At 39.4% G+C, this 26,781-nt stretch overlaps 1 protein-coding gene across 5 annotated transcripts in view; it reads right to left on the reverse strand.

Moving 5' to 3' along the window:
* The window catches only part of LOC121303610 (DENN domain-containing protein 1A-like), a 313,333-nt gene that overhangs the window by 147,634 nt on the left and 138,918 nt on the right, over positions 1-26,781 (reverse strand). For 4 of the 5 annotated variants that reach the window (XM_041234405.1, XM_041234402.1, XM_041234404.1 and 1 more), the window contains exons 8-10: positions 25,258-25,311; positions 17,977-18,087; positions 3,652-3,752 (exon numbers count right to left, since the gene is read on the reverse strand). In XM_041234405.1, coding sequence (XP_041090339.1) covers positions 3,652-3,752; positions 17,977-18,087; positions 25,258-25,311 — 266 coding nt within the window. The remainder of the gene's footprint in view (positions 1-3,651; positions 3,753-17,976; positions 18,088-25,257; positions 25,312-26,781) is intronic. The other variant, XM_041234403.1, reaches the window with a different exon arrangement.

Genomic DNA, 26,781 nt, shown 5'->3' on the forward strand with positions numbered 1-26,781 from the left:
GCAGCTACTAACAATGGACTTGCGCAATCTGTAGTTTTGAGCCTTTTAGTTAATAGTATTTTTATTACTGAAAGGAAATATATCCCTGAATAAGATTCCAGTTTGAAACTTACACAATTTATCGCTAGCCCCCTCCCCCCACAACAGAAACAGAGAGCTGCACCTTTGCCATAATCCTCGATTTTCTATTGACGTTTCAACCTGTGTCGTCTGATCTGAGAGTAGGGTTGTCAACAGGCTCCAGAATCTCGGGACACTTTAAGGAAAGTCAGGTTTTGTAACTCACCTCACTAAAATGCAATGTATTCAGTAAAGTGAGTGTGAATTGTGTGAACTGTTGCTAAATTAATTAAATTGTTTACTTAATTGTTACCAAAAAAAACACACCTGCCTGCAAGGATCGTTTCCATCAATCAGACCTATAGTACTGCAGCTGATTGGCTGTCTGAGTCACTGACTGGGCGGGACTGTGCGAAGCAAGAAATATTAAACAAATAGACAAGGTTAAATGAAAGAGTGCAGATGAGTGCAAAGTTATCTATAATATGGTGTTGCACTATTATCTTATTTTGCAGTTTTCTATGCAGAGAATATTTACTGTATAAAAAAATTCCATCAATACGATTAGTCATTGTTATGAGGCTCTCCGGATTGAATCGCCACCACAATTAAACAATTAAATACATTTACTAAACTGCTTTACATGTCAAATACACTGCAGCTTAGAGAGGCGAGTTAAAAAACCTAACCTGCCAACCCCATCTAACTGTTGTTACAATCAAGTCCTAAAAAGAGAGGGGGGCCAAAGCGAAACTGCAGAGAGTAACTGGTCGTGATGATGGTAAATCACCCAGGTGTCCGTGGTGCATGATCACTAATAATCCAGGTGAGCAGAACGGGCCCTGGACCTGGGGCAACAAATTCCTAGGGCTGTTGGCTCGTAGAGGCTCGTGCTTGTGGCTGCTACTTGTGAGCAGAGCCGGCCTCCACGTTGCACGCAGTGAAAATGGTTCTGCGCATTAGCTCTAGCAGGGGCTGCAGAAGCCTGAATCTGTTTAACGGGCTGAGGGTGCATGTTCTGCCAATGCTTTGCTGGCTTATCGGCTAAGGGCTTCTGCTTGGGGAGGAGGCGTGCCAACCCTTTGGAAGACTCCTGTGCTTAGTGAGAGCATTGTAGCATCTCATCCACAGCTTGCCCAAATGTATGCCCCGGTGTTACAAGTGCATCCAGTAACGACCCTTTGTCCTTGTCAATGCCACCAGTATGCTACTGCATCATCCACAGGCCTTTTTCAGCATCATCTCAGCTTAACATTGTTGTGTACACAGAGTGTACAAAAATGGAGCACTGGTAACAATCTTGTTGTCGAAGCGGACTGAACCAGGGTCACTAGTACTGATTCTGGTATGAACTAGATGACTGGTACCTACTTTGGTACCGACTAGGTCACTGGTACAGAGTCTGGTACCGACTAGATCACTGGTACAGGCTCTGGAACCGACCACGTCACTGGCATAGGTTCTGGTACCGACCAGGTCACTGGTGCAGGCTCTGGTACCGACCAGGTCACTGGCACAGGCTCTGGTACCGACCAGGTCACTGGCATAGGTTCTGGTACCAACCAGGTCACTGGTACCAACTCTGGTACTGGAACAGCAAGTCATTGGTACCAGCTCCTGTACCATAGCAAGTGGCGTGCAGGTGAAGATCTCAAAAAGCCACTGGCAACTGCAAGCATATACTGTTAAACAGACAGGGGCTGCAGTCACCAGCTAACTAGAATAAATCTACTAGCCTTTGTGTCAGTGAAGGAAAAAGCAGACAGAGCAACAGCAAGAGACACTTGGAATATTCTCCGGTTGAAAAGGCACCTGCCAATTGGACAGTGCAGAGTACCTTAAAAGCAGTTAACACTTGCAGTGTCTCCGTAGCGCAAAAAGCTGAAGGGGAAAAAAACAGACAGCTAGTGCAGTATACTATCTGTCTGCATATATATAAGAAAAGGGGCAATCAAGAATTATATTGTCTCACGAAGAGCAGAGCAGCAAGGGAGAGAGTGTGAAAATTCGCCACAGCAAGGGACTGAATCCTGGGGAAGAGAAGGGTACCCAGAGTGCCGCCAGGCTTCGCTCAGCACACAAGGCCACGGAGAGAACTTAATCAGCACGCTGTACCGGTTGTGTACTGCACGCGATCCAGAAAGCATCTGAGAACTACTCCACTCCGCTGTAAGCTTTGCCCTGTACCGGTTGTGTACTGCACGATCCAGAAAGCATCTGAGTGCTGCTCCACTCCACTGTACCGGTTGTGTACTCCACGCAATCCGGATAGCATCTGAGGGCTGCTCCACTCCGCTGTAAGCTTCGCGCTATACTGGCTGTGCGACTGCAAGCAGACCAGATTGCAACTGTCTGAAGGCTACGCTCCACACCGTTGCAAGCTATGCGCTGTTCACACAGCTCAGTGCCCTTGGTGTTTGAAGCCCTCAGTACTTGGTGACTGGGTGCCCCCAGTGTCTCAGCCCCGACACCCGCGGTACTCTCAGGTCTGCTGCCCTCATGTGGTAGATCCCTCTATGCCATCATTAAGCACAAGGGTTTTTGTTAGTTGGCGGTAGTGAGACGTCCCTGTCACAAAGACGGCCAAGTGGGCGGCGTCAGAACCAGGAAGGAATGAAATATACAAAGACGATGATAAGAAATGAAATGATGAAGACGCCTGTTGGCGCCGGTTTATTACAAAATAAAAGGTTTAAACAAACACGAAAACACAGGACACGGCACTCTACGCCAAAATAAATAGACAAACAAAAACAGACTAAACTTAACAAAACTGTGCACGGACAGACACTGACAAACACGGTGAGCAGATACTTTCTGTTATTATTATTATTATTATTACTACTACTATACTTATTTCCTCCGTCTCCAATCCCGTTCTCTGCTCACCGAACACCCAACCGCCAGTATGTGACAACGTGCATCTATATATACTATTGTGCTGGGATTCAATTACCAATTAATTATTCACTTGAATCCCAGCACGTGAATTAATAAAGTGCAATTCCCCGTGCTCACATATTACTACATTTTACTTGCACGTGAAGTGCTGTGCAATCCTCGTGCCTAAATACACATATACATTTTTAAACACTCATGTTACACAGACCCGTTTATATCCCGTGTACCAATGTCTATACACCAACATTTAAACACACCACACGCAACACATAACAGATAATATACACAGGGGCGGGCACTTTGTTACAGTCCCTCGTATGCTGTCCGCTCACGACGGCTTTTGTCTACCTTCCCGAAGGTATTGGTTGGTGGTGGTCTTTGAACTGAAAGGGAATGCGGGGTTATGGATGTAATCCCGGTTCCCTGAAATAGCAGACGACCACCAAACCTTGAGAGGAGATATCCTTTGCAAGTGCAGCTTGTAAACAGTTTAATTAGAAGAGGAATGGTATTGGATTTTCAATTCTAAGTCATTTAGTCATTTATGTCTCCCTCACAAGGTCTTATAGGATACACTGACCCTAGTACAATACTGATTCCAAAGGGAATACAGGTGGCATTTCAGACAGTATTATACTGTATTACTGTTCCCTCCAGTGTAAATGCAGTATAAATAAATAAAGCCCTTACCAGCAGTAGTCAATTAGATGTTGTGGGAGAACGGGAATGTAAACATGTTGCCAGTACATGGGGTATAACATTGCTGCCGACCCATGGACACAGGCAGTTAACTGCAAACAGAGAAGAAACACAAGCATGAGTGTTAATACAGTATGAACTACAGGCCTGATTACCAAAAGAATGCCTGCTCAAAGAAGACAATGCAATACATTCACATAAGACATATAACATCAAGAACTAGAGACTGTGTTCAGCAGACACAAATACTGCCCCCAAAATGAAACCCCATTGCCGAATCTGAACTCTATTTCTGTAATTTCTCATTTGAATTAATTCTGAATGTCCAAGATAAGACATTCACAACACTGTACATTAGTTGCTTACTACTGGGGAAAAAAAAGATACATGTATTAAAAAAAACTTCAATATGATAAGCAAATGTACTTAAGGTTAATACACGTCTTGTGTGTCATTTTGTATCAGCATTTTGCTGGACGTCTCCACATATTAAATCTTCAGAGCAGTACTTTGGGGCAATACCAGAAAAGAAACTGCCTTTTTTTACTTTTAGAAAATAAAATGTTTACCACCAACAAAAAAAAAAAAAAGAAAAATAAATAAATGCATGAATACATAAATAAATAAAGAGTGAGAAACAAAACCCCATATCCTGCAGCACCCTATCCTATTCCCTAAACATATACATGTAGCCAGGGAATAATACAGTGCGTTCCTAGTAAGTATAGCTGCTGGTGCATCTGTTTCTTCAGATACTGCTGCCTTACAAGGGGTAGTGGTGTCTGTTAGAACAAGATAACGAAAAGAAACATCTGTGTTATCCTCTGAGGACATCTTCAGATACTGTTTAAAACATTCTGATTTTAGTTTTGTTTTTTTTATATATAACCCAATATTACTTAGTAACGTATACAATCCATGCAGTCTTTTTTTAGATTCATAGCAGGTTCATACAGAGGGTCCTCATAAACAAGACTTTATCGGATTAAAGCCAAATGCAGGAATGTATGGTAGAAGTGAATGAAGGCAGTTCTTGTATTCACCATGTAGAACGTGACACACAGACACAAATAAGGACTCTGCACATCACCAGGAAAGTCCTTTTCAATATACAACTACAAGCACAGCATACTGTACAACAACTAAACAGAGAGCTCCTACAATAAGCATCATCATGCAGTCTCTGACCAAATCCTAGCTTCCCCAAATTAGACTACCAACATATCACCTTGAAAAACAAGCTCTGCAACTCCTAATGTTCTAAATGCCAACATTCCCATGATAGTGAACAAGATAACATTTAACCACAGGTGATGCACTGCCACTACAGATTGGGACCCCCTAAAAGCTCTAGACCATGAGTACAGGCAAGCATGGTTACACAGGGTTACTCCCACAAAAATAAAGTCAGCAACAGTTTTATTTTATTTGCGTAATATCTTAATAGCAATATCTCAAGTGCTTACACCAGATGGAGTTCTTATTTAATGTTTTGTCTATGTTATAGCTTCTGGTCTGTGCTGTTAAGTAACAGGAGGCTGGGCACGAACCTGCAAAGTCACACATTGCACTTGAGCGTCTTAACCGCTATACAATTACGCAGAGCCTTGCTCAACTGCATTTCATCTCACAGACAGGGACAGAATCTGTAACGGCAGAGCATCACACAACACTGCTGGTTACATCTATCAATCTCTGTTGTTGTTTCTGCAACATCATTACAAACTATTGCAGCAAATGTTTTCTTTTTCAAAATGCTGGGTGTGCTTCTGAGAGGACTCCAAAAACGAGAATTTCTGAAGCGAGGTGTGCAGCTACAGTCTGCTCTGTAACTGGGGTTTTGTAAAGAGATTATCCATTTACTAAATCCAAGGGGCTCCAGTTCAACAGTGGGTAGAAATTACAACTGTGCATCCCTAGCAGTTAGTTCTAAAATCAACTCACTTCAGAAATTCATCATTTAGGGATAATGGTTAACATAAAATTGTTATTAAGCCTGGTAAATAATGAACTAAGCATGTGCAGCATCAGAGAATTACACACAACACAAACAATAGCAACCATATATGGTAGAACGTATACCTTAACCCTTACACTACACTCTTTAAAGAATCTGAACATATACACTTTCAACAAGCCCTGAATGTCAAATTGTCATTAATAGGATACTATTACAAGCACTTTTCTTTCTAGGGTATATTGAATGCACCCTGTGTTTGTCTTCATTATTTTAGAAGGCATACTTTATAACAACTAAATTTCTTGTGAATACTTAATTTTCTACTGCTGTTTCATAATCAGATCTATTTTTTTTTTACCAGGCTTACAAAAGAAAGATCTCCTTTTGAAAAGACCCCAGGAAACCTACATTTAAGTGGTTTTACAAATGGCTGCTACAGGTGTGCAATTTGTTATGCCTTGTCTGCAACTGTGTTCCTGTTAAGATATTTCTAATTTCATAACTCACAGCTGCTGCTGTTGCACAGGGGGAATACATGGGAAGAAATAAGAGGTGCTGTGAGTTATTAGACATAGACACTGCGGCAGCTTTTTAAAATTACTGACACAAAAGGGTTCATTTTTCTTGTTTTATACTTAGATTGAACTTGACAGAATATAAAGCCAATATCTCAACACATATTTAACTTAAAGTAGTTTAAGCTGGTTAGTTGGTTTGTACCTTCAAATAATGCAATTCACACATTTGAGACTAAAGCTTTGAAAAACAGCACCACTGAAATGCACTGAAATAGCTTCCTAGAAAGATCTATGGTATACATGTTTCTGTGGTAGCTAAAGTTCTCAGCTTGTTCAGTCTCTCTTGACAGGGAAGTACAGTAACACTAGGTAACGTGGGTTTATTACTTACTGATATTCTCAACACCTCCTGTTTCTTTTCAAAAATCTTTTTCCAGCTTATTCTGCTGCATGGCCCTGGCTGTACCAGGGAATACTGGTATACCGCCAAATGTATCAAGCCACCAATATTGCATCACTGATTCTTAACAAACTTTACCTATCAAATACAGCTCTATTTCTAGTGTACATTTTTTAAATCCATTTTATATGTAATAAAAAGGACCATTTCAAATGTATATCAGGAGTGGAAGCACTGCCCTGTTCACGTAAGCCCATTGGTAAGTCATTGTATAAGAAAGCAGTAACACAACAGAAGGTATGGGATTGTATATTCCTCACCTCAGGTGAAGAACGATTAGCCCACACAGTCATTCTGCATTGGTAGTAAACTGATGTGGCTTTCTTTCTATACTATTGTACTCATATGATGTGGATTTCTGTGACTCACATCTCTAAAGTTAGGACTGAAGCACTGCATTAATGCATGTTCCACGTATCTTGCTTGTCTCTACAGGAACATTTAAGGCACACCTCATTTAAATATAATCTGAGTGGGTTTGAAGCACAACTCATGAAGTGGTTAGGTACCAGGAAGCAGCAGCCACTTCCCCTCCAGACTGCTGCATTTAACATACCTGCAAATCAGCAAAGAAAGCCCTTCATCACAAGAAAAAGGATTGTTTGATGTCAGCTCATTGGACAAACAACAGAATAAGATGTGCTTACTGTAACTTCCATAATTCTGTATGTTTATTAAAAATATACCCATTTAGCAGAATTAGAAGCCATATCATTTTCAATGTAATTCTTTGGCCAATGGAACATATTACAACAAGCTAGATATTCCATAGTATGCAAAGCAGCACACCGTTTTAATTCGTACTGCAGAGGGTAATTGCTTCTCCTCAGCTTAAGTCTCTGATTAATTTCACGAGTCTTCCTCTCCTTTCTGAAATGCACAAACCTGCTGCATTGAAAGAATCCATCGCCAACAGAGGAGGCTAGGGAGCTGACGTCACTGCCTCGTGGTTTTTGCTAGTGCATTGCTGCCACACATGAACACCTCATTGGATAAAATAAAAACCGCTTCAGCAAGTAGATATTTAGTTTGCTTTGTGTTATTGTGCAATGCGTGTGTATATGATAACAGTACAATATTAATGCTTTTTTAAATGTTTTGTATATTGTTGTTTGTGATGTGCAGTATGAAATAAAACGAACACTAATTCTAAGTGAAACTGACTATGTATATTGCAGCTAAGGAATGAGCAGTGTTACTGTAGAAATGTATATATAAATTTCCTTTTCTTGTACAGTAGTTCGCCAAAATCTAATAATCTATAACCCAAAGGGTCTAGGAATAAGAATATGATATAGAGAAAGTGACTGTGTAAAACAAAGAAATGTATTAAAGACAAATCTTAAAAAAAGAGGATAAAAAGAAATAATTATAGAGACAGAGTTAAGAAACGTGGACAGTGATCTTCTAGATGATAGAGATAGAGATAAAAAGGTCAAGAGCGTCCCATTAGCAATGACTTACTCTAAACTTGTGCTTAATATTTCTGAGACAGTTTGGAAACACTTGCAGACTCCACATAATTATGATATTCTAGTTCCCAGTAAACATAAAAGAGTAATTGACAGAAGAGGATCTACAAATACTTGCACTAGTACATGTAAAGTGTGTAAATACAAATATAATTAAACACAAGAACACCACATATCCACTAAATACTAATATCTACTGTAAAAATAGCAATGCTGTTTATGGAATAGCCTGAAAGATGTGATGAAATAAAATGTGTTGGGAGAGATTGGAACCACCTTTCATTAATTAGAAAAATAAAAATAAAAATGAATGAACCAATAGTACAGCACTTCACTAGTCAAGGGCATGACATAAATGATGTAAAGTAAGTAGTATTAGAACAGCTAAAATTAGACAATGCAACATAGAGAAGAACAACTGTTACCTTATTATTTATTTTTTGTTAAGCAGCATATGAAAAATGCAAAACAATAACAAAAGAAACAGCTATTGTCAGTGCCAGCAGTAGGCAGCATGCAGATCACAGATGCACTAGTTTTCTGGTCAGTTACCACGCTACTCTAATTGAGAAGTGCTGTTACAGCCTGAAAAGGGCTTGGTGTAACCCTGCTGGGGGGTAATTACAGGCCCATAATCTGCACTGATCCACTTTACACCAGTCAGGAGGGAGGGCAGACCCTGTTTATTAGGAATTAGGAGTGCTTGTGGGAGTGTCCTTAACCCTGGACTTTCACACTAGGTATTTAATGATTTCATTGTCATTTATTTAGCATCAAGAAATAATGATACATAGATTTGACAGCTGACTCAAGTGGTTGTTGCCTTACAGGCTCAGGGCTTCCTGTAATATTTTACTTGTTTTCTTTTTACCTACAAAGCAGCACAATATGGACAAAAATACAATACCGGTATGTTTTTGTGGCAAAGTGCCCCGCCCCTGGGCTATTTATTTGTGTAGTGTGTTAATGTTGGTGTACAGTCATTTGTACACAGGCTATAAATGGGTCTGTGTAACACGAGTGTTTAAAATGTATATTTGTATTTAGGCATGAGGATTGCACAGCACTTCACGTGCAGGTAAAATGTAATAATATGTGAACACGGGGAATTGCACTTTTATTAATTCACGTGTTTTCTTGGTGAATTTCCAACTAGTGGATCTTGTCTTTTGCTGTGCACAGTTTGAAATAACATTTTAAACAAAGGTTGTGTGTTGTTCATACAGCTGGTCATGCAGACTCACATGCAGTGTGGCCCTGGCTGCAGCCCAGCACACTACGGGCCCTGCGTTCTATCACTTAGTGTGGCCCTGGCTGCGGCCCAGCACAACGAACAGGCCCTGTCTTCTATCACTTGCGCTTACTAAGCCTGTGGCCACCCAAACTCTGCTGTTTAGTCCCTTTCCATGTCTCCTCTCTCACAATGTGTGCAGTATCACCACAATAAAGTGCAGTACAACTAGGCCTGCTCCTTATTGACGGGTACTTTTCAGAAAATACTGTAATAAATAACTCACCTTTTACATCTTCATTGGAGCACCATGAAACCTGTAATTAATACACCACTTGCAGTTTATGAGTCGTTTCTGACCAGCCTAGCTCACGACAGACTGTGATTTGGCGGGGAGGATATAGTGGTATCCAAGTGAATGATAGGAAAGGTCACGTATGATTGACACCCATTTCATTTGCTGTGGTTTTCCATAGCTTGGATACCCGTTGACCTGGAAGCATTTGGTAAGCAAAACAGGCCCATGACGAGAGCTATCCAAACAAGGAATACATTAAACACGTATCCTTGTAAGTAGCCCCTGCAGCCCAAGTACTTTGTGAGAAGACCCTGAACCCTAATGCCTAAAAGGAGCAAGCCTCTAACGCAGCACTTTGAACACAATGACTTTGCAATGCACCATTATTATTCAATAGACAATAAGGTACTCCTACACAATTTAACACGGTTCTCCCTTAGTATTATACCATGCAACCTGTTTTAAAGGTGGCATGGACTATTTGTCCCATAATGCATTTCCACTAGCACCTGCATTATCATGAAGGGCTGAACACAATAGCACAGTCTGAGTTACCTTTCCTATACTAGTAGTGGTCTGCAGTTCTGACTGCCCTAGACCGGTATGCAGGTCTGCAGTATGAAAAAGAGTAGCAGCTAACAAACTATCACAGTAAACATGGCTTTACATTTTAAAACATGATACGTGTTTGCTCTCTTTCAAACCTGCACCTAACAAAAGGGCAAAACAGCAGTATGTATACTGTATGGCAACATCATGCAGCTTCAGTCACTGCAAGCTCTGACTCATCATCACTGCAGCTCTGACTCATCATCACTGCAGCTCTGACTCATCATCCCTGCAAGCTCTGACTCATCATCCCTGCAAGCTCTGACTCATCATCCCTGCAAGCTCTGACTCATCATCACTGCAGCTCATTCAGCTGGCATTTCGACAGCCGTCCAAGTCCCTCAGGTCCTTGGGCATGATTTACTTGTGCTTCTGTGAGACAAGGAAGGCCTCCAAATTCCCCAGCAGTGTTGTAAACTAGACCTCAAAGAAAGCAACTGCATCGATACCCAGCCTTTGTAGCAATCACCGAAGCTCCTCAGATGGCTGGCTTGCTGCTGCAGACCCTTCAGGAGCATCCGTCGGAGCTTTGAGAAGAGCAACCCGGTGGTTCAGCTTAACCCTCCCAGGCAGTGAGGGCGCTGTGTTACAGGAACAGTGTGCCCCGGCCTGGATGGTTTGGCAGTTCATTCCAGGGTCAGTCGGAAGCCAGCCATCCAAGGAAAAAACCATGATACACAAAAAAAAAAAAGAGACCTACAGATCTTAGGAGGCAGTGTGGTCCACTGGTTAAAGTTCAGGGCTTGTAACCAGGAGGTCACCGGTTCAAATCAAAACCCTGGGGAAGGCACTTGTGCTCCCTCCTGAAGATGAATGGTTAACCCTTACCGGTCTATTTATTCAGCACTTGTCAGATCCAATTTATTTTCACATGTGCCATTTAAAATAAGTTTTTTTCCAGAATAAAACAGGTTTAAAAGGCAGCGTATGGCAAAAGGACATCAGTACTGCATCTCCACCCCTTGTTCGCTGTATTTTTCACATACCTCTTTATAGACGTGCATACTGATAAATCCTCTCCTGATCACTTGTTTTATCACCAAATATGCGATCAAAGTAATTATTTTATTACTATAACATCTCAAAAAGCTCTGCAAATGTCTGTGATATTCTTTGAGTGCTGGATGCTGAAGCAGCTGTCTGTGTTATCTTTGTGGTGCAGGGGGCTATCAGATAAGCCCCCTTTTATCGGCTTCACTTGGCTCCTATTGGTCTCACTCAGCCATTGAAAGGTTTTAAAACAACTACAGACCGGTGCTTTATGTCTTTTTGATGATGTCAACAGGGTCCGACATCAGACTGGAAAGGGAAAATTGTAATGTCGGACCTGGTCCAACATAGGACCGCAAAGGGTTAAATTGATGTCCTATTGTAAGTGACTGCATATCATGCACAGTTCACAGCCTACCTCTGTAAAGTGCTTTGTGATGGTGGTCCACTATAAAAGGCGTTATATAAAAATAGATATTATTATATTACACCACCTACTCGACATATCGTGGGTGTCGTAGTCCAATATAAATTCACTATATATCAAGGGCCACAATATAGCGAGAGACCCACAGAAAAACAAATATGCTAATAAATAAATACTGTACAACCACACCCTCGTTTTATCGGGGGCGTCAGGTCCAGTATATGTTTCTACGTAACTGCTTTTTCTAATTTTTCGTATAAAAAGTTGCACACCGTTTTAGTTCATACTGTGGGGGGTAATTGCTTCTCATCAACTTCAGTCTCCAATTAATTTCACGAGTCTGCCTCTCCTTTCTCAAATGCACAAATCCACTGCATTGAAAGAATCCACTCCCAACAGTGTTTGTTTGTTGCTAGGGAGCTGACGTCACTGCCCTGTGACTTTTGCTAGTGCACTGATGATGCTGCCACATGCGAATACCTCAATGGCTAAAATAATAACACTAGTTATTATATAATAACTCTAAGTTATTGTGCAATGTGTGTGTATATGATAACAGTATGATATTAATGCTTTGTTTTTAACTGTTTTGTATTGATCGTTGTCGTGTTGGAACGTCCAGTTGCGGCTTTACACCAAGTTTTGTAGATGAGGGTTTCAGATGATTGGCCAATAGTTTTTGGTATGCTAGGGAATCCATTTTAACATGTACTGGAACTAAATTTCCTGTGCCATTAGAGGAAAAACAGCCCCCCACAGAATGATATTACCACCTCCATGCTTGACAGTAGGTATGGTGTTCTTTACTTTGTACTCCTCACCAGACATTCTCCAAGCGTAACGACTATCAGCATGACCAAATAGCTCGATTTTTGTTTCATCACTCCACAAAACCTTTGACCAGAACTCATATCCCTCATTCAAATGCTGTTTTGCAAACTTTAAGCAATTGTCCTTGTGACGTTTTCCTAAGAGTGGCTTTTTCCTTGGCCTGCGACCGCTGACACCTTCACCATGCAGTACTCGACCTGTGGTTGAAATGGAAACCCCAGTCCCAATTGCAACCAACTCACTTTGAATATTCCTGTTAATTAACCTTCCTCACAGTTCTTCCAATTGTTCTTGGTGAAAGAACCTTCTTTCTTCCTGAGGGAGTGACAGTACCATGAGTCTTGTACTTCTTGAGAATAGAAACAGTAGTTGAAATTGGGATACTCAAATGCTTGGAAATCTTCTTGTATCCTTCAACAGCTTTATGACAATAAATATGCCTCAGGTCTTGAGATAGCTCTTTACTTTACTATTTGATACAATTATTGACTTATTGGTAATGACAGCAATCATCCTATGCCTAACCCTTTTATACTCTGTAAGAATGTTCACCTACACTCCAGCATTTACTAGACTTTTCTAGAATTAAGTTCTGCATTATCATATTGAAAGTTCTAACACATTGTAGACAATGCTATCATATCATCAAATGGCATGAATACTTTTGAATTAGCATTTTTGGAGTTTTGCAAAAAAACACTGCTGAAATAAATAATTGTAGACATCTATTTTTTGTAACTTTTTTCCTTGTCCATAAAAACAAAACTTTTGCTACAAAAGATTTTCCCTAAAATTCTAAATTGCTAGAAATTATAAATTTCCATTGGGGGTATGTACGTTTTTGACTACTAGTGCATTCTGTGGTGTTTTCAATCCTTCGGAGCGGCTCTGTCAATCCAATACAGAGTTATTACCATTGTCTCTAAATCTGTCTCTACCTGGCTTTTGAGTCAGCATAGTGCAGTCCTGACAATAAGACTCTGCAGAGAAGATCAATGTGTACACACAAGTTAAGGCAAAGGCAGATTTAGAGATATAATAAGCAGAAAATCAGAACCACTCAGAATGATTGAGAATTCCACACCATAGTAAGAGAAGTGTAAATAAAAGCAATTAAAATGACATTTGAAGCCACTTTTTCTACAAAAGAATGCAAATGGGCATATATTACTAATCCTAATTGGAAAAAAAAATGACATTTAAAATGAAGTACATCAAAACAAGAATTCTACTGTAAAACACGTACACACTTCATTGCTTGTAAGCCTTTTCTTTGCTGTGTGCAAGTGGGAATGTGAGTTACTCAAACGAGACTCAGGATTTCAGAACAAGCCAGCTGGATTACAAACAGCTGTTTCCTCTTGTACAAATTCAGCAAAAAAAACAACAACTCTTCAAACATTGTTTTGTCTACATTCGTCAGAGTAAAGCTTAAAAGAGCACCAATTTACCTCGAAAACAGAGTGAAAGAATAGACTGATTAGATAATGCATTTATATTATAGTTTTTCCTTAAACCATGTACTGTATGAACACCTGAATACATTAGTGGTGGTTACAAATTAGCCAGGTTATGGATCAGGAATAGAATGATGTAGTATCCATTAAACAAAAAGGGAACTAACTGGGCCCCCACTTTTAATACCAGTGAAGAAATACTTACACACTGTACATTTCCAAAAGAGAATTGTCACTGCTTATTTCTCTTAAAGGCATATCTTATACTATGAAAACTGTTCTCATACTGTGTGCATTCTCTAATATTATCGATTATTTTTTTCTGCTAAGATCATTATTCACTATCAAAATTTGATTCTGAAAAGATGATGATTCTTCTCAAGTAAGACAGGAACGCATATTAGCGCTGCACTGTGCAGTGACGCCCCTATACAGCACTGTGCACAGAACCCTGTGCAATCTTATGCTTCCCAGCTCACTCTGTCTTGAGGAGATAGTCAGGGTACTTTGTCTCCACCCATTCTAACATGTATGTTATCTATTGAAATAACCCCTAGCAATAAACAGGTTTGTATAATGTATCTGTAAAAACGGTACAATATATTTCAGAACCCCTGTAATTCTATTTCATTTCCCAGTTTGATGGTGGTACATCCTGCACAGAATAACCATGTTTGAGGGGCGCTACTTTTTACAGTCCTAATTCACGCCTTCTGGCTGCAATGTAAAGACACCTTCAATATTCAAGCCGCCCCTGTATTCAGTGTTGAGACCCTCACTGTTTAATTAGCTCTCTAATAAGGCCAACAAGCTGTCAATTATCAACCAGCCTTTTTTGTAGAATCTTCCTTGGATGCATCAAGACCCTTTTCATTTAAAATACAGCCTCAGTAATATCATATCACGAAACATGCCTTAACTGTTCAATAAAGTTTTGACCTGTTAAAAACGCAGCAAGTTTTGTCAAAAACCTACACAACACTACAAAACTGCAAGCCAATAAGAAATTAGGTTGATTTTCATTAACTTTCATTCGCTCTCCGGTTTTAGATTTGCTGTCAAAATAAAAATTTTATCTTTCTTGACGATGGGAAGAGAAACAAACTTTCATGAGCCACTGCATTCTCAAGAGCTATTAAAACTTGTCCTGCTTACATATCTAATAAAAATACACAAATCAATAGGCATTAGCAAGTCAAAAGTAAAACATACCCTTTTGTGCAATACACTACATGACAATAGCATTGATGACTAAGAAATCATTTAAGTGAGCACGGAAAAGCTCACATTGATAAAAAAAACCCTTACTGAGAGACAGACAGCGATTTGTGCCCTGGGCTTTAATCTCTTGGGCACCATTCAGGTGAGTGCAGTACATAAGAAGCAAAACGCTCAGGTTATTAGTATCTGAGACACATACAAGCCCTGAAACCCACTCCAGAGCAGACGCATTACACTGGCTGTCAAAAGTATTCACCCCTCTTGGACTTTTCCACATTTTATTGTGTTACAACATGGAATTAAAATGGATTTAAAATTAGGATTTAAAATTTTTGCCACTGATCAATACAAAAAAAAGTCCATAATGTCAAAGTGAAAAATAAAATCTACAAATTGTTCTAAATTAATTACAAATGTAAAACAGAAAATAATTGATTGCATAAGTATTCACCTCCCTTTGCTATGACACACCTAAATAAGCTCTGGTGCAACCAATTGTCTTTAGAAGTCACATAATTAGTTGAATGGAGTCCACCTGTGTGCAATTAAGGTGTTTCACATGATTTCAGGTTAAATACACCTGGCTCTGAGAGGTCCCACAGTTGGTTAGTACATTTCCTAACAGAAACTGCATAATGAAGATGAAGGAACATTCAAAGCAAATCCAGAATAAGGTTCTTCAAAAGCACCAATCAGGGGTAGGATATAAGAACATTTCCAAGGAATTGAACATCCCCCAGCACAGTAAAGTCCATTATTAAGAAATGGAGGGAACATGGCACAACTGTGAATCTGTCTAGAACAGGCCGTCCTCAAAAACTGAATATCCAGGCAAGAAGGGCACTAGTCAGGGAGGCCACCAAGAGGCCTATGGCAACTCTAAAGGAGTTACAGTCTTCCACGGCTGAGCTGGGAGACACTGTGCATAAGGCAACAACAGCCCAGGTGCTTCACAAAACTGGCCTTTATGGGAGAGTGGCAAAAAGAAAGCCATTGTTGAAAAAAAACTCACATCTAATCTCGGCTGGAGTTTGCCAGAAGGCATGTGGGAGACTGAGACCAAGTGGAAGAAGATTCTATGATCTAATGAAACCAAAATTGAGCTTTTTGGCCTCAACGCTAAGCGCTATGTTTGGCGCAAGCCTAACACCGCAACACCATCCCTATAGTGAAGCATGGTGGTGGCAGCATCATGCTATGGGGATGCTTCTCTGTGTCAGGGCCTGGAAAGCTTGTGAAGATAGAGGGCAAAATAGATGCAGCAAAGTACAGAGAAATCCTGGAGGAAAACCTGCTGAAGTCTGAAAGAGACCTGGGACTTGGGAGAAGATTCATCTTCCAGCAGGGCAATGATCCCAAACATACAGCCAAAGCCACACCGGAGTGGCTTAAAAACAAAAAGGTCATTGTCCTGGAGTGGCCCCATCAAAGCTCGGACCTCAATCCAATTGAGAATATGCGGAAAGAGCTGAAACTTGCTGTTCACCAAAGGTCCCCATCGAACTTGACGGCGCTTGAGCAATTTTGCAAAGAAGCAATTTTGTAAAAATTGCAGTGTCCAGATGTGCAAAGCTGGACACTTAACTTATCTAAACAGACTCATGGCTGTAATTGCTGCCAAAGGATCCCCTACCAAATATTGACTCAAGCAGGTGTATACTTATGCAATCAATTATTTTCTGTTGTGTATTTGTAATTAATTTAGAACAATTTGTAGATTTTATTTTTCACTTTGACATTATGGACTTTTTTTGTGTTGTTCAGTGGCAAAAACTCCTAATTAAATCCATTTTGATTCCATGTTGTAACACAATAAAATGTGGAAAAGTCCAAAGGGGGTGAATACTTTTGAGCGACACTGTACATTTGGCATTGCCTCACTCACACACTGAAGCATTTCCTTTAAGTGGCTGTAGCGGACGGGATCTGCTGTGAACTTCTGTGTGCTATATAAGGCATATGTGTGTAGTTTTGAAAGAAGAACATAGAAAACATGTATTATCATTTAAAAACTGATTTCCGGTACTAGTTTAAAAGCAATTAAGCTCTTTTACTTCCAGGCAGTCGTTCACTCTCCAAGTGCTACTAACCCCAACCCTTCTAAGTCTTCTTTACTGTGATTAAACTACCAGCTGCTTTCCCTAATGACTGCCTGATTTATTCTGACAGACTATGGACATATTCTTGTCATTGTAAATGCAGTTCACTGCTAGTCTTAGTATAACAATATTTGTTGAAGGGTTATTTCTTGCCTTTTTAATACTCTTAATGATTGTTCACCATTGCCCTGTACTGCTGTTTCATCCTCGATATACAGTGAGAACCATGTGTTCTGAGCGCAGTGACGCCCAGTCTGGCCTCACACTGTGCCCTGCTACTTACCCTTATTCCAGCAGAAATACACTTTTGCAAACACTGGATCTACTTCAGAAAATTATATTTTTTTATATTTTTACAGTTGTACACACCTAGTGGGCATTTCAAAATCCACTTCACTTCAGAAATTAAGCCTGTCAGTCTTTTCAAGAGCAGCCACCATGGTTAAAAAAGACCATTAAAGTCACGTACGATCGAAACAGAGATTTATAAAAAAAAAACACGAAAACAAACAAACACACAACATACATACACACATACATACATAATAAGATGGTTGTAAAGCTAAACAATTACGACCCACTGCAGCCACTGTCTCTCTCTCTCTCTCTCACACACACACCCACAGTCACCAACAGATCTCACCTGCATAAAGGAAGGAGCGTGAATCAGTGTACCCAAGCCCCCATCTCCAGGGTTACTACCATACAGTCAGTCTATATCATATATTAATGGCTCTACTTACAGTGCTGAGTTTGCTACAGCAGATGAGGATTCGGCGTTCATAAAGCATACTAGCATACAGATGAAGCATGTTATTGACATCTACCGCTACAAAATATTCAGTTAGGTTTCTCTGTAAAGAAAGGAAACATGAGTTAGCTGTGGAGGAAACAATTAGAAATTGCACAAACTGACTGCTATTGTGCATGTGAGACACAGTGTACTGGGAAATGACACAACCAGATTATAATAAAGAAAACAAGAAGGCTGTTAAGTGCATATCCATCAGGTGCTGTTTGAGTCGTGAAGGACATGTTTGCAGTAGTATTGGTACTGAAGGGTGCAGATGTTTGGCTAGCATTTTTGAAATATTAACATTAACTCTCTCAGAGGAACCTGATATGGTTGTACAATATAGGAGTTCTATTAAGTCACGCATTCTCCCTCTTGTCTAGATTCACGTTGTATCCTTATTTGTTTCAGTTCCCCCCACTCTTTATAAAGCAGTTTAAAAGCACCCCTGTGGTCTTAATCTAGCTAAGTACAGCCTGCACACCAGAGTAACCATTAACCTGTCCCCCTGCAACACTCTGCCTTCATGCCACCTTTGATTAGTATTTCAAAAAATGACGCAAAATGCATCTAAAAGAGAAAAAAAAATACATGTTCAAATAACTCTGATACTCCTGATATTTAATACCCATATCAAGTTGATGATTAAATACACCGTAAAAGCTTAACCATCAAAGATTGGCGTAGTTTAATTATTATTTTGAGATTGTTAAATTTACACTTTTAGTGCCAGTATAAAACGCTTTCACAAATGCAATACAGTCAGTAGCATCATAATATTTTTACAGTAAGTTTCAATATCCATCCAGGTTTAAATATGATTATGTGTTAGAATACTAGCAAGAGGACTGGCTCAGTAATATCACATGCGAGAGACCTCATCACCTTAGAAGTAATATTCCTCCGCACACAGACAACACAGGGAAAAAAAGAACTTCTGTTAAGGAACTACTTTCCTCCAGTGGAAAAACAGAAAAACATAACATTTAGAAAAAGCAGAAATAAATTTCATAGACATATAATCTAAATCATACCCCAACGCCCTCCCTCCCTCCCTGTGTCAAAATGTATTAGATATTATGAATCGGTTTGACCAATAAGACACCAGAAACTGAAGCGTAGTCTGGTATTTCCCTCTGGGTATAACTGATTTGATACGGCCCCTCATACAGTGCCTGCTGCGGGAGCTAGGATTAAAATGAGGGTCTGTTCATCACTGGAGCATTTCCAGTGAATTGCTCCTCAGGTTATGCACACACTGTGTTCTTATTTCTAGGGACAGCAGACAGATTGGTCAGTTCAGCCAGGGTGCAGGAGACCTGTCTGCTTCATTGCTTTGAAATAGCACTGAATGATTCAGGGCAAGAATGGGGAGAATAACCAGCAAGTTAATGAGAGCCAGCTCCAACACATAGCTGACGTTTTGAAAATGTTGCAGAGTTTCTCATCATTATTCCGCAAACTGAAATGAAGAGACTCGGACAGTTTATTTTTCAAGGTGCTATAGCACTGTTATAATAGCTCCCAATGATATTGTCCAGTACCTCATCCATCAAACGCACATAGAGTATACACTTCCAGAGCATCTAAATACAACTTCAAAGGGAATAAATCTGTTAAGAAATTAAATAAAAAAGTGCTTTAGAAATACTACAAGAAGCGTAATAAATGCAAAGAGTTCTAATATCTCTGTAATCCACTCCAACTCTACCTTAAAAAAAACATACAATTACATTCTGTGTGTATTGGACTCCAGACACCAAGGGCAGACCTATTATATTCTCATTTGTTATTATTTATTAGTGGTTTGGGTTTTAGGATTTTAGCCAATTTCACATGAAGTGAAATTCAAAGTGTTTTATGTAACTACAAATGTATTGATCCTGACAGTAATGTACTGTTAATGAAGGATTGCTTCTTAACAAATAACCAGGATAGTTTCTGTAATTAATAAACAAGCTGTTTTTAAAAACGTTTCAGCACTTTGAATGTTATTGTCCTGTTAGTGCGTCAATCGGGTTTCTGCTGGGTTTGCTTTGAAACGAGATATTAAATGCTCTTTGATAAAACACAATATTGGCTGTGGCTTTCAAGAAGTATGTATTCACGTTCTCCCAATAGGGTGAAGGCTTTCAGTTTGCTGAAAAAAAAACAAAATGTGTTATTAATTAATGTATTTGTTTTGAGAAATAATTGATTTAAAAGATTAAGTAGCATCAATCTACATTTTAATTTTTTTAATGTTTTTAAACCATTACAATTACTTAAATATGGTGTTTAATTCAGTTTTTGTCCTGTGTTCAGGACAAGCTCTTGAGTTCTAGCTGCCACAGACCTGAAGTGGCCAAGCCTGAAGTGCAGCTCCTGCTGAAATGCTGAATTGCAGCTCAAAGTTTATGATTTGTGTTCTCTGTATTCATTCGCGTTTATTATTCTTTCTTCTTTCCCCTTCTCTCTTCAGTTTCTTTGAGCCTGCATGTTCACTGCAAGGACATTCTGTCACTTCGACACCACAGGTTGGCACATGAAAGCTGGACGTGCAGTTGAAAGTGAATTTCATCATTTTGAATTAAGTGCTTGTTCGTTTCATGGAGACAATGGCATTGATAAAACCCTCCACAAGTAATAGCTGAAAGTATAAGGCTTTAAGGCAGAATGGGAGGAAGAATTTGCTTTCACTGAAAACAACGGAAACCTCTGTGTCTCATCTTCAACAAATCGCTTGCACACTGTAGTCTGTACAAAGCGAGCCACTTCAAACATCATTATTAAACGAATCACAACAAATTTTCATTTGAATATCCTCCTGGATCAGACTTGAAGAGAAACAGGCTGGCCTCTTTAAAAGCACGCCTCAGCGGTGAGCAGGTGCTCCTTTTTGGCGTTCAGTAAAGGCGCTGATGGAAAGACTCAAGCCAGTTTGGCATGGCATGGCACGAACTATTGCTTGTGCCAAACGCCCTTATTCAGATAATTGAACATGTTTATAAAATTGGAGTGTAAATATTGCATGTCTAAAATGTATATTATAGGAGGCTGTTTGGTCCAGTGGTTAAAGATATGAGCTTGTAACCAGGAGGTACACTGTTAAAAACCCAGCTCAGCCACTGACTCATTGTGTGACCCCAAGCAGGTCACTTAACTGCCTTGTGCTGCGTCTTTGGGGTGAGACGTTCTTGTAAGTGACTCTGCAGCTGATGCATAGCTGCTGATGCATAGCTCACACACCCTAGTCTCGTATCTTGTAAACCGCTTTGTGATGGTCCACTATGAAAGGCTCTATATAAAACTTATTATTATTAATCCCTTTCAAAATAAATACAGAGCATTTGTCATTCACAAAGCTCTCATAGTATTTAATACACCAGAGGTGCAGAATTTGGGTTTTGCAGTTATCCTTTGCCCATCACACAAGTAGTTTTTATTTATTTATTTGTCCTGTTTGTTCTGCTGCTAGAAAGACACTCCAGGTATATTTGTAGAGAGCCACGCAAGTTTCTGAACACTGAAGTGTTTACGTCCCACCCCTATCACTTCTGAATCCAGAAATAGCTGCCTGAGAGCTTCTGGCAAGGCACAGACTAATCTTTTAAACTTAGGTATTAGTTACGTTTTTTGTAAATTAGCAAATAAATGATACTGCTTTCTTAATACATGAACCTGACATGTAAATGCAGCAACCTAGTAAAGTTACAAAAAATAAATAAATAAATAAATAACACCAGTCGCTAAGGGGGTAAAAAATCGCGTTGTGTAATTTATAACACTGCGTGGTCAAGTGTGTACTTGTTGGGATGTTTTAAAAAAAAACAACAGAAAAAATAAAACTAAAATAAACCATGGTTTACTGTCTAGAAGCATTTCCTGCCAAAATAAATAATGATTTTCTTTTGATTTTAGTGTTGCTAACTTAGTTTGTCATTTACCATATCTACATTTTTATATATTTAAATGCTAGATTAAAAATGAACATGTTTACAGTGATAGAAATGAAATGTGTACATATGAGATTATCTGAACAATATTTTATTATTGTTTTAAAATGAAATACAGACTGTTAATCTCATGGCAATGTGTTTATGTATTAACTCCTGTATGCATTTATTTTTCAGTGAGAGTAGTGCAGGGAAAGAATATTGCCCTCCCAAAACAAAACAAAAAAATACATTTAAAAAAAAAAAAGGCATCAGGGTATGAAACCAAGATCACCCTGCTGCAGCAGCGTTCCAGTTAATCACCATAGGACAAGATGTTAGAGAAGGAAAAGCAGTAAAATGTTGTTTAAATAAGTATACAATAGAAATAAACAAAAGTAAAACATATTTTGTCTCTGCAGAATATGATGGAGTCTACTGTACATATTGCGTGCATTCTGGTAGAAGACCAGTACAAAATGCAGAGAAACCTGACAGATTACACAGAAGTCCAGGGTTCAGCAGTTACAAAACAGAAAGAACGTCAAGAAAAACCAGACTTCCACAAAGCAGCAGTAATAGTTGGCAATGATTTCCTATCTGTGATGCAACAAACTAAAACACCTGTACGTCACGCGTTGGATTATTTTCTGCTCATAGAGAAAGAGTGGAATTAAACAGGCAGAAGCTATTTTTATATTTGAATAACTTCCAAGTATTGCTTATTACACCAGTTACTTAAATTTACTAGCAAATGTGTTCCGAACTCTCCTCTTAATCACTAACTGATTGATTGTGTTCACTGGTAACTAAAACCCAAATCCTACAAGTTCTACTTTTTTGTGTGTGTTTTGTCCGTCGGGGAGGGGGCAAGTCAATTTCTAAGAAAGACAAGTAGATTTATCTATTTATCTTTTCAAAAATTGCACCCCCCTGATACATGCAGCAGTCATACAAAAAGAAACGCTTCTTTCTTTGGAAAACCAAGCACTCAGTTCTTCAAGGGAAGAGCTGGTCAAAAGGAACATGCTGCTTTTGGTTCAATCAGGGCAGTTATTGTATTTTGCTTCATAATAACTGAACATATTTTATTTAAAGTGCATAATATATATATATATAAACAGACATAATGGAACACATCATAATGTCACATTTAAAGTGTAATACACTGTAGATGCACAGTACAATTAAAAATGACATAAGCTGCAAGGCTCTGCAATGTTCTCTCTTGCTGTTGAGTATTGTGCTGCCATCAAGAGATAACTACTGGACTGCACAGAGTAAGTGCAAGACTCCTTTATAATGTCCAAGAGTAGTACATTGTTTAAACCATGCTAGTGTTTAAAACATCTTGTTTTACACTATGTGTGTGTCTGCGGCTCTCGGGCATATGAAAATTGTTGGTATGCGGCTCATAGGGTCAGAAAGTTTGGCCACCTCTGCCATAAACCTATCTAACACCTTGTAGTGCATCACATTTCCTTTTGTATTGCTGTTAGTGCACAGTGGCTATAGTGTCTTCAGAGGCAGCACTGTCAAGTGCATCACCCTTCCTTTTGTATTGCTGTTATTGCACTGTGGCTGTAGTGTCTTCAGAGGCAGCACTGTCAAGTGCATCACCCTTCCTTTTGTATTGCTGTTATTGCACAGTGGCTGTACATTCACTATACAGGCACTCTGCTGATCTAGTCTGTGTTACAAATGCCTCACAGAGAGTTGGAGAGCTCATTCTGAATTACCTTCTCACACCTTATACAATTAAATAAAGCAAATTAAAAAGACACTCAAGATCTGACAAAGGTTTGCGTGCATTCACAGCTCCATAAATATTGTAAACTATTATAAAATAAGGAACGAAAGAAAGAAAAACAACAATGCTGAGTTTGTACCTTTTTGGCTATTAGAATATAAAGTGTAGCTCTAGAAAGAAAAGTAAGGTTTTTTGCAATGCACTTTCAAATGGTGATTTTATATAGAAAATAAATTCCAATAGTGATACATAACCGAAGCTGTTGTTCCGAGGATGCTCTGAAAGTGTTTACCACATGCGAGATCAGACACCAACATGGTCACTAGGGCATGACAACACCAGTTGCTTTTTATCTCAGCTTCAGGTTTTATTGAGTCAAGTGGGAATTGAGAAATCAAGAGATATCATTGATTTAGTTGAATTTCAAACTGTACAGACATGAGTATGAAGGTTATGTTACATAAGCCAATTACTTTCTTGTGAGGAATCATGACTACAACGTGTGGTTACTTCTGCATTTCAAGCAACACATAATGGAGATGTGGTTTTCTGCATTGGCACCCGTTTTAGAACTTGTTTCAACCAGAGTTCTTCCTGTGATGATGGCTAAAGTAATAATGTACTCACACATGTGACAGATGGGGACATCTTTCAACCCATCAGCCATCCTTAAGTCGCTGGTAACAATATATTTTCGCTGCTTGTAATTTTTGGCTTTGCTTTCTTTTTGTTTATTGCTTTAAAACAGCCTGAAACCTGATCACCAGAAAGCAATATTCTCATGTCTTCAAGAGCTGTGTGGGTTTCTAGCCAGACGATTGCAGGTGGGCTGAACCAGACCAACATTTCCCCTCATCGCTAACATTTATGTCACAGATCAATCAGCTGCTAGGTTCTGCTGCTAGGTTTTTATGGTACCCCCATGCCACAGTTGCAGGTTATGGACTGGTCCACTGAAAAAGGCTCCAGGAAAATCCAGGAGTTTCTAGACACAAACTAAACACTTTGCACAAGTGTACAGGATTCTCCAGGAACAGTGTTTAACTATGCCCTTAGCCACACCTCTGGACTTGTTAAAAACTACCTCTTCCCTTCTCTAAACTTAAGGCCAATGAAATCTGAATATGTCTTCAGCTCCAAAGCAACAGTGAATCTTGATGTACATCGTGGAAGCTCAGGACGCTACCCCCGGGCTATTCTTAGAAAGCTGATGGGTACAGTGTGAGTCGACCCTGTAGCGATGTTCAGTGTATGCACAGATACTCCTGGAGTCGTGGGTGTTCCTATAGCCTTTTTCTGAGGTGTAATCAATAACCTCCATGACCTAAATCACTACATGCGCTGTAAATACACAGACAGGCAGGCTGGGAGAGAGGGAAGCATTGCACCACGCTCTACTAGCAGAAGAACACAAAACCTAAAAAGCACCCCAAACAAAATAAAACTGAAAGCTGCCCACTCCACAGTACCACTGAGATGACAGGTACACCAGGTATGGAATCACAGGCTGGTATGGCTGCCAAATCTCTGGACCTTCACCCTTGTGAAAGGAAATAAAAATACTCACATTTTCTGGTATACTGGGGAGTTCTCTTAAATCAGGCACTGTAAAGTAGGAATGCTGAAAAACATAGAGAACCAATATTATATGTCAAATTACTACAGTGAAGTAATACCTCACACTTGTAGCATCTAAATTGGGGATTTTCACATAATCAACTGTCTCTGCAGTACTGTACAGCCTTCAAGTAACATATTTTGACTTATTGCAGTTTTACAATAAAAACAGAAATAGTGATTTGCTTAAGTTTGTTGATCTTGTTTTTCTCCCCCAGAGTCCAACTCATAGTGTTACCTGTCAATTCAATTGTTAATGGGAGGTGAGATAACAATTAGAGTTGGTCAATGGAGTTGAATTAGGAAAGTGTTAAGTGTTAACTCAAAGATGTGAATATGTGTTCAAATAATCCACTTATCAGTGTTTATCCCATACAGAAACAGGAGAAAGCACTACAACTATGTCAATGTAATTTACCGGTGTATAGCAACTAAAACAGTGGTGCCTTCACCACCCTGTTAGTCTAACTTGCTATCACTGGAAGGGATGCAGCCTAACACTTAACACGCTTGTTCAAAATGGCAATCAAAAACAGCTACATCATTTATAACGAATGCTATATATATATATATATATATATATATATATATATATATATATATATATATATATACATATATATATATACACATACACACATATATATATATATATACACACACACACACTACTCTATTTTTTTTCAAAGTTACAAAATGAGAAATAAACAACCAAACTTAAATACCTGCCATGTTTATTTCTTGTTTTGTTACTTTAACAGGTGGTGTTCTCCTTTTGAAAAAAAGTAATTCAGCCCATATTTCAAAATAATATTACTATTCAATATTAGACACCAGCCCGGTTTCACAGCCTTTTTTAAATAGAATGTGTATTTCTTTGTATTTCTCCGGTTCACCTGAACTGGCCAATAGGTTGGTTAAACTGCTCAGTGAAACAAGGCCAATAAGCACTTCTTTGCTATCTTTTTCTACTTCACTGCCCATGAAATGTTTGAAGCAGGGGCCGACCGCCAGCATTCCTTTAAACCATTGGTACGAAACAGCTGAACTATCCCATTGGACCTGCAGAAGCCCGAGAGACAGCTTGCCCTTTGGAGTCACACAGACATGCTGCTCCTACTGAAGTTCTGCTACGAAGCAATGGGTCATCTCCAGCACTAGCCAGTGACCTGGCAAGGCCAATCAACTGCTGTCTGTCCACTGCCATTAGGGAAAGGCCAGCTGAGCACCAGCTCCTTGCAGTCAGCGTTTGCAGAAAATGAAAAGGAAAAACAAAGCGAAGGTGTTTGGCTCCACTTCAATGGTTTGGGAAAGGGTCGCCCAACTATCTACACAAGTATGCAAGCTTGACTTGCATTGCGTAACAGGTCACTTTCCTCCAGTGTTGAACAAAGATGACAGTTTCATCTATTAAATCAGCTAAATATCTTGAATAATTTCTTCTCTTCGATTAGTAGAGACTTTCTCCTTGGTT

Source organism: Polyodon spathula, chromosome 34, assembly GCF_017654505.1.
Source record: "Polyodon spathula isolate WHYD16114869_AA chromosome 34, ASM1765450v1, whole genome shotgun sequence".
Lineage (NCBI taxonomy): Eukaryota > Metazoa > Chordata > Actinopteri > Acipenseriformes > Polyodontidae > Polyodon > Polyodon spathula.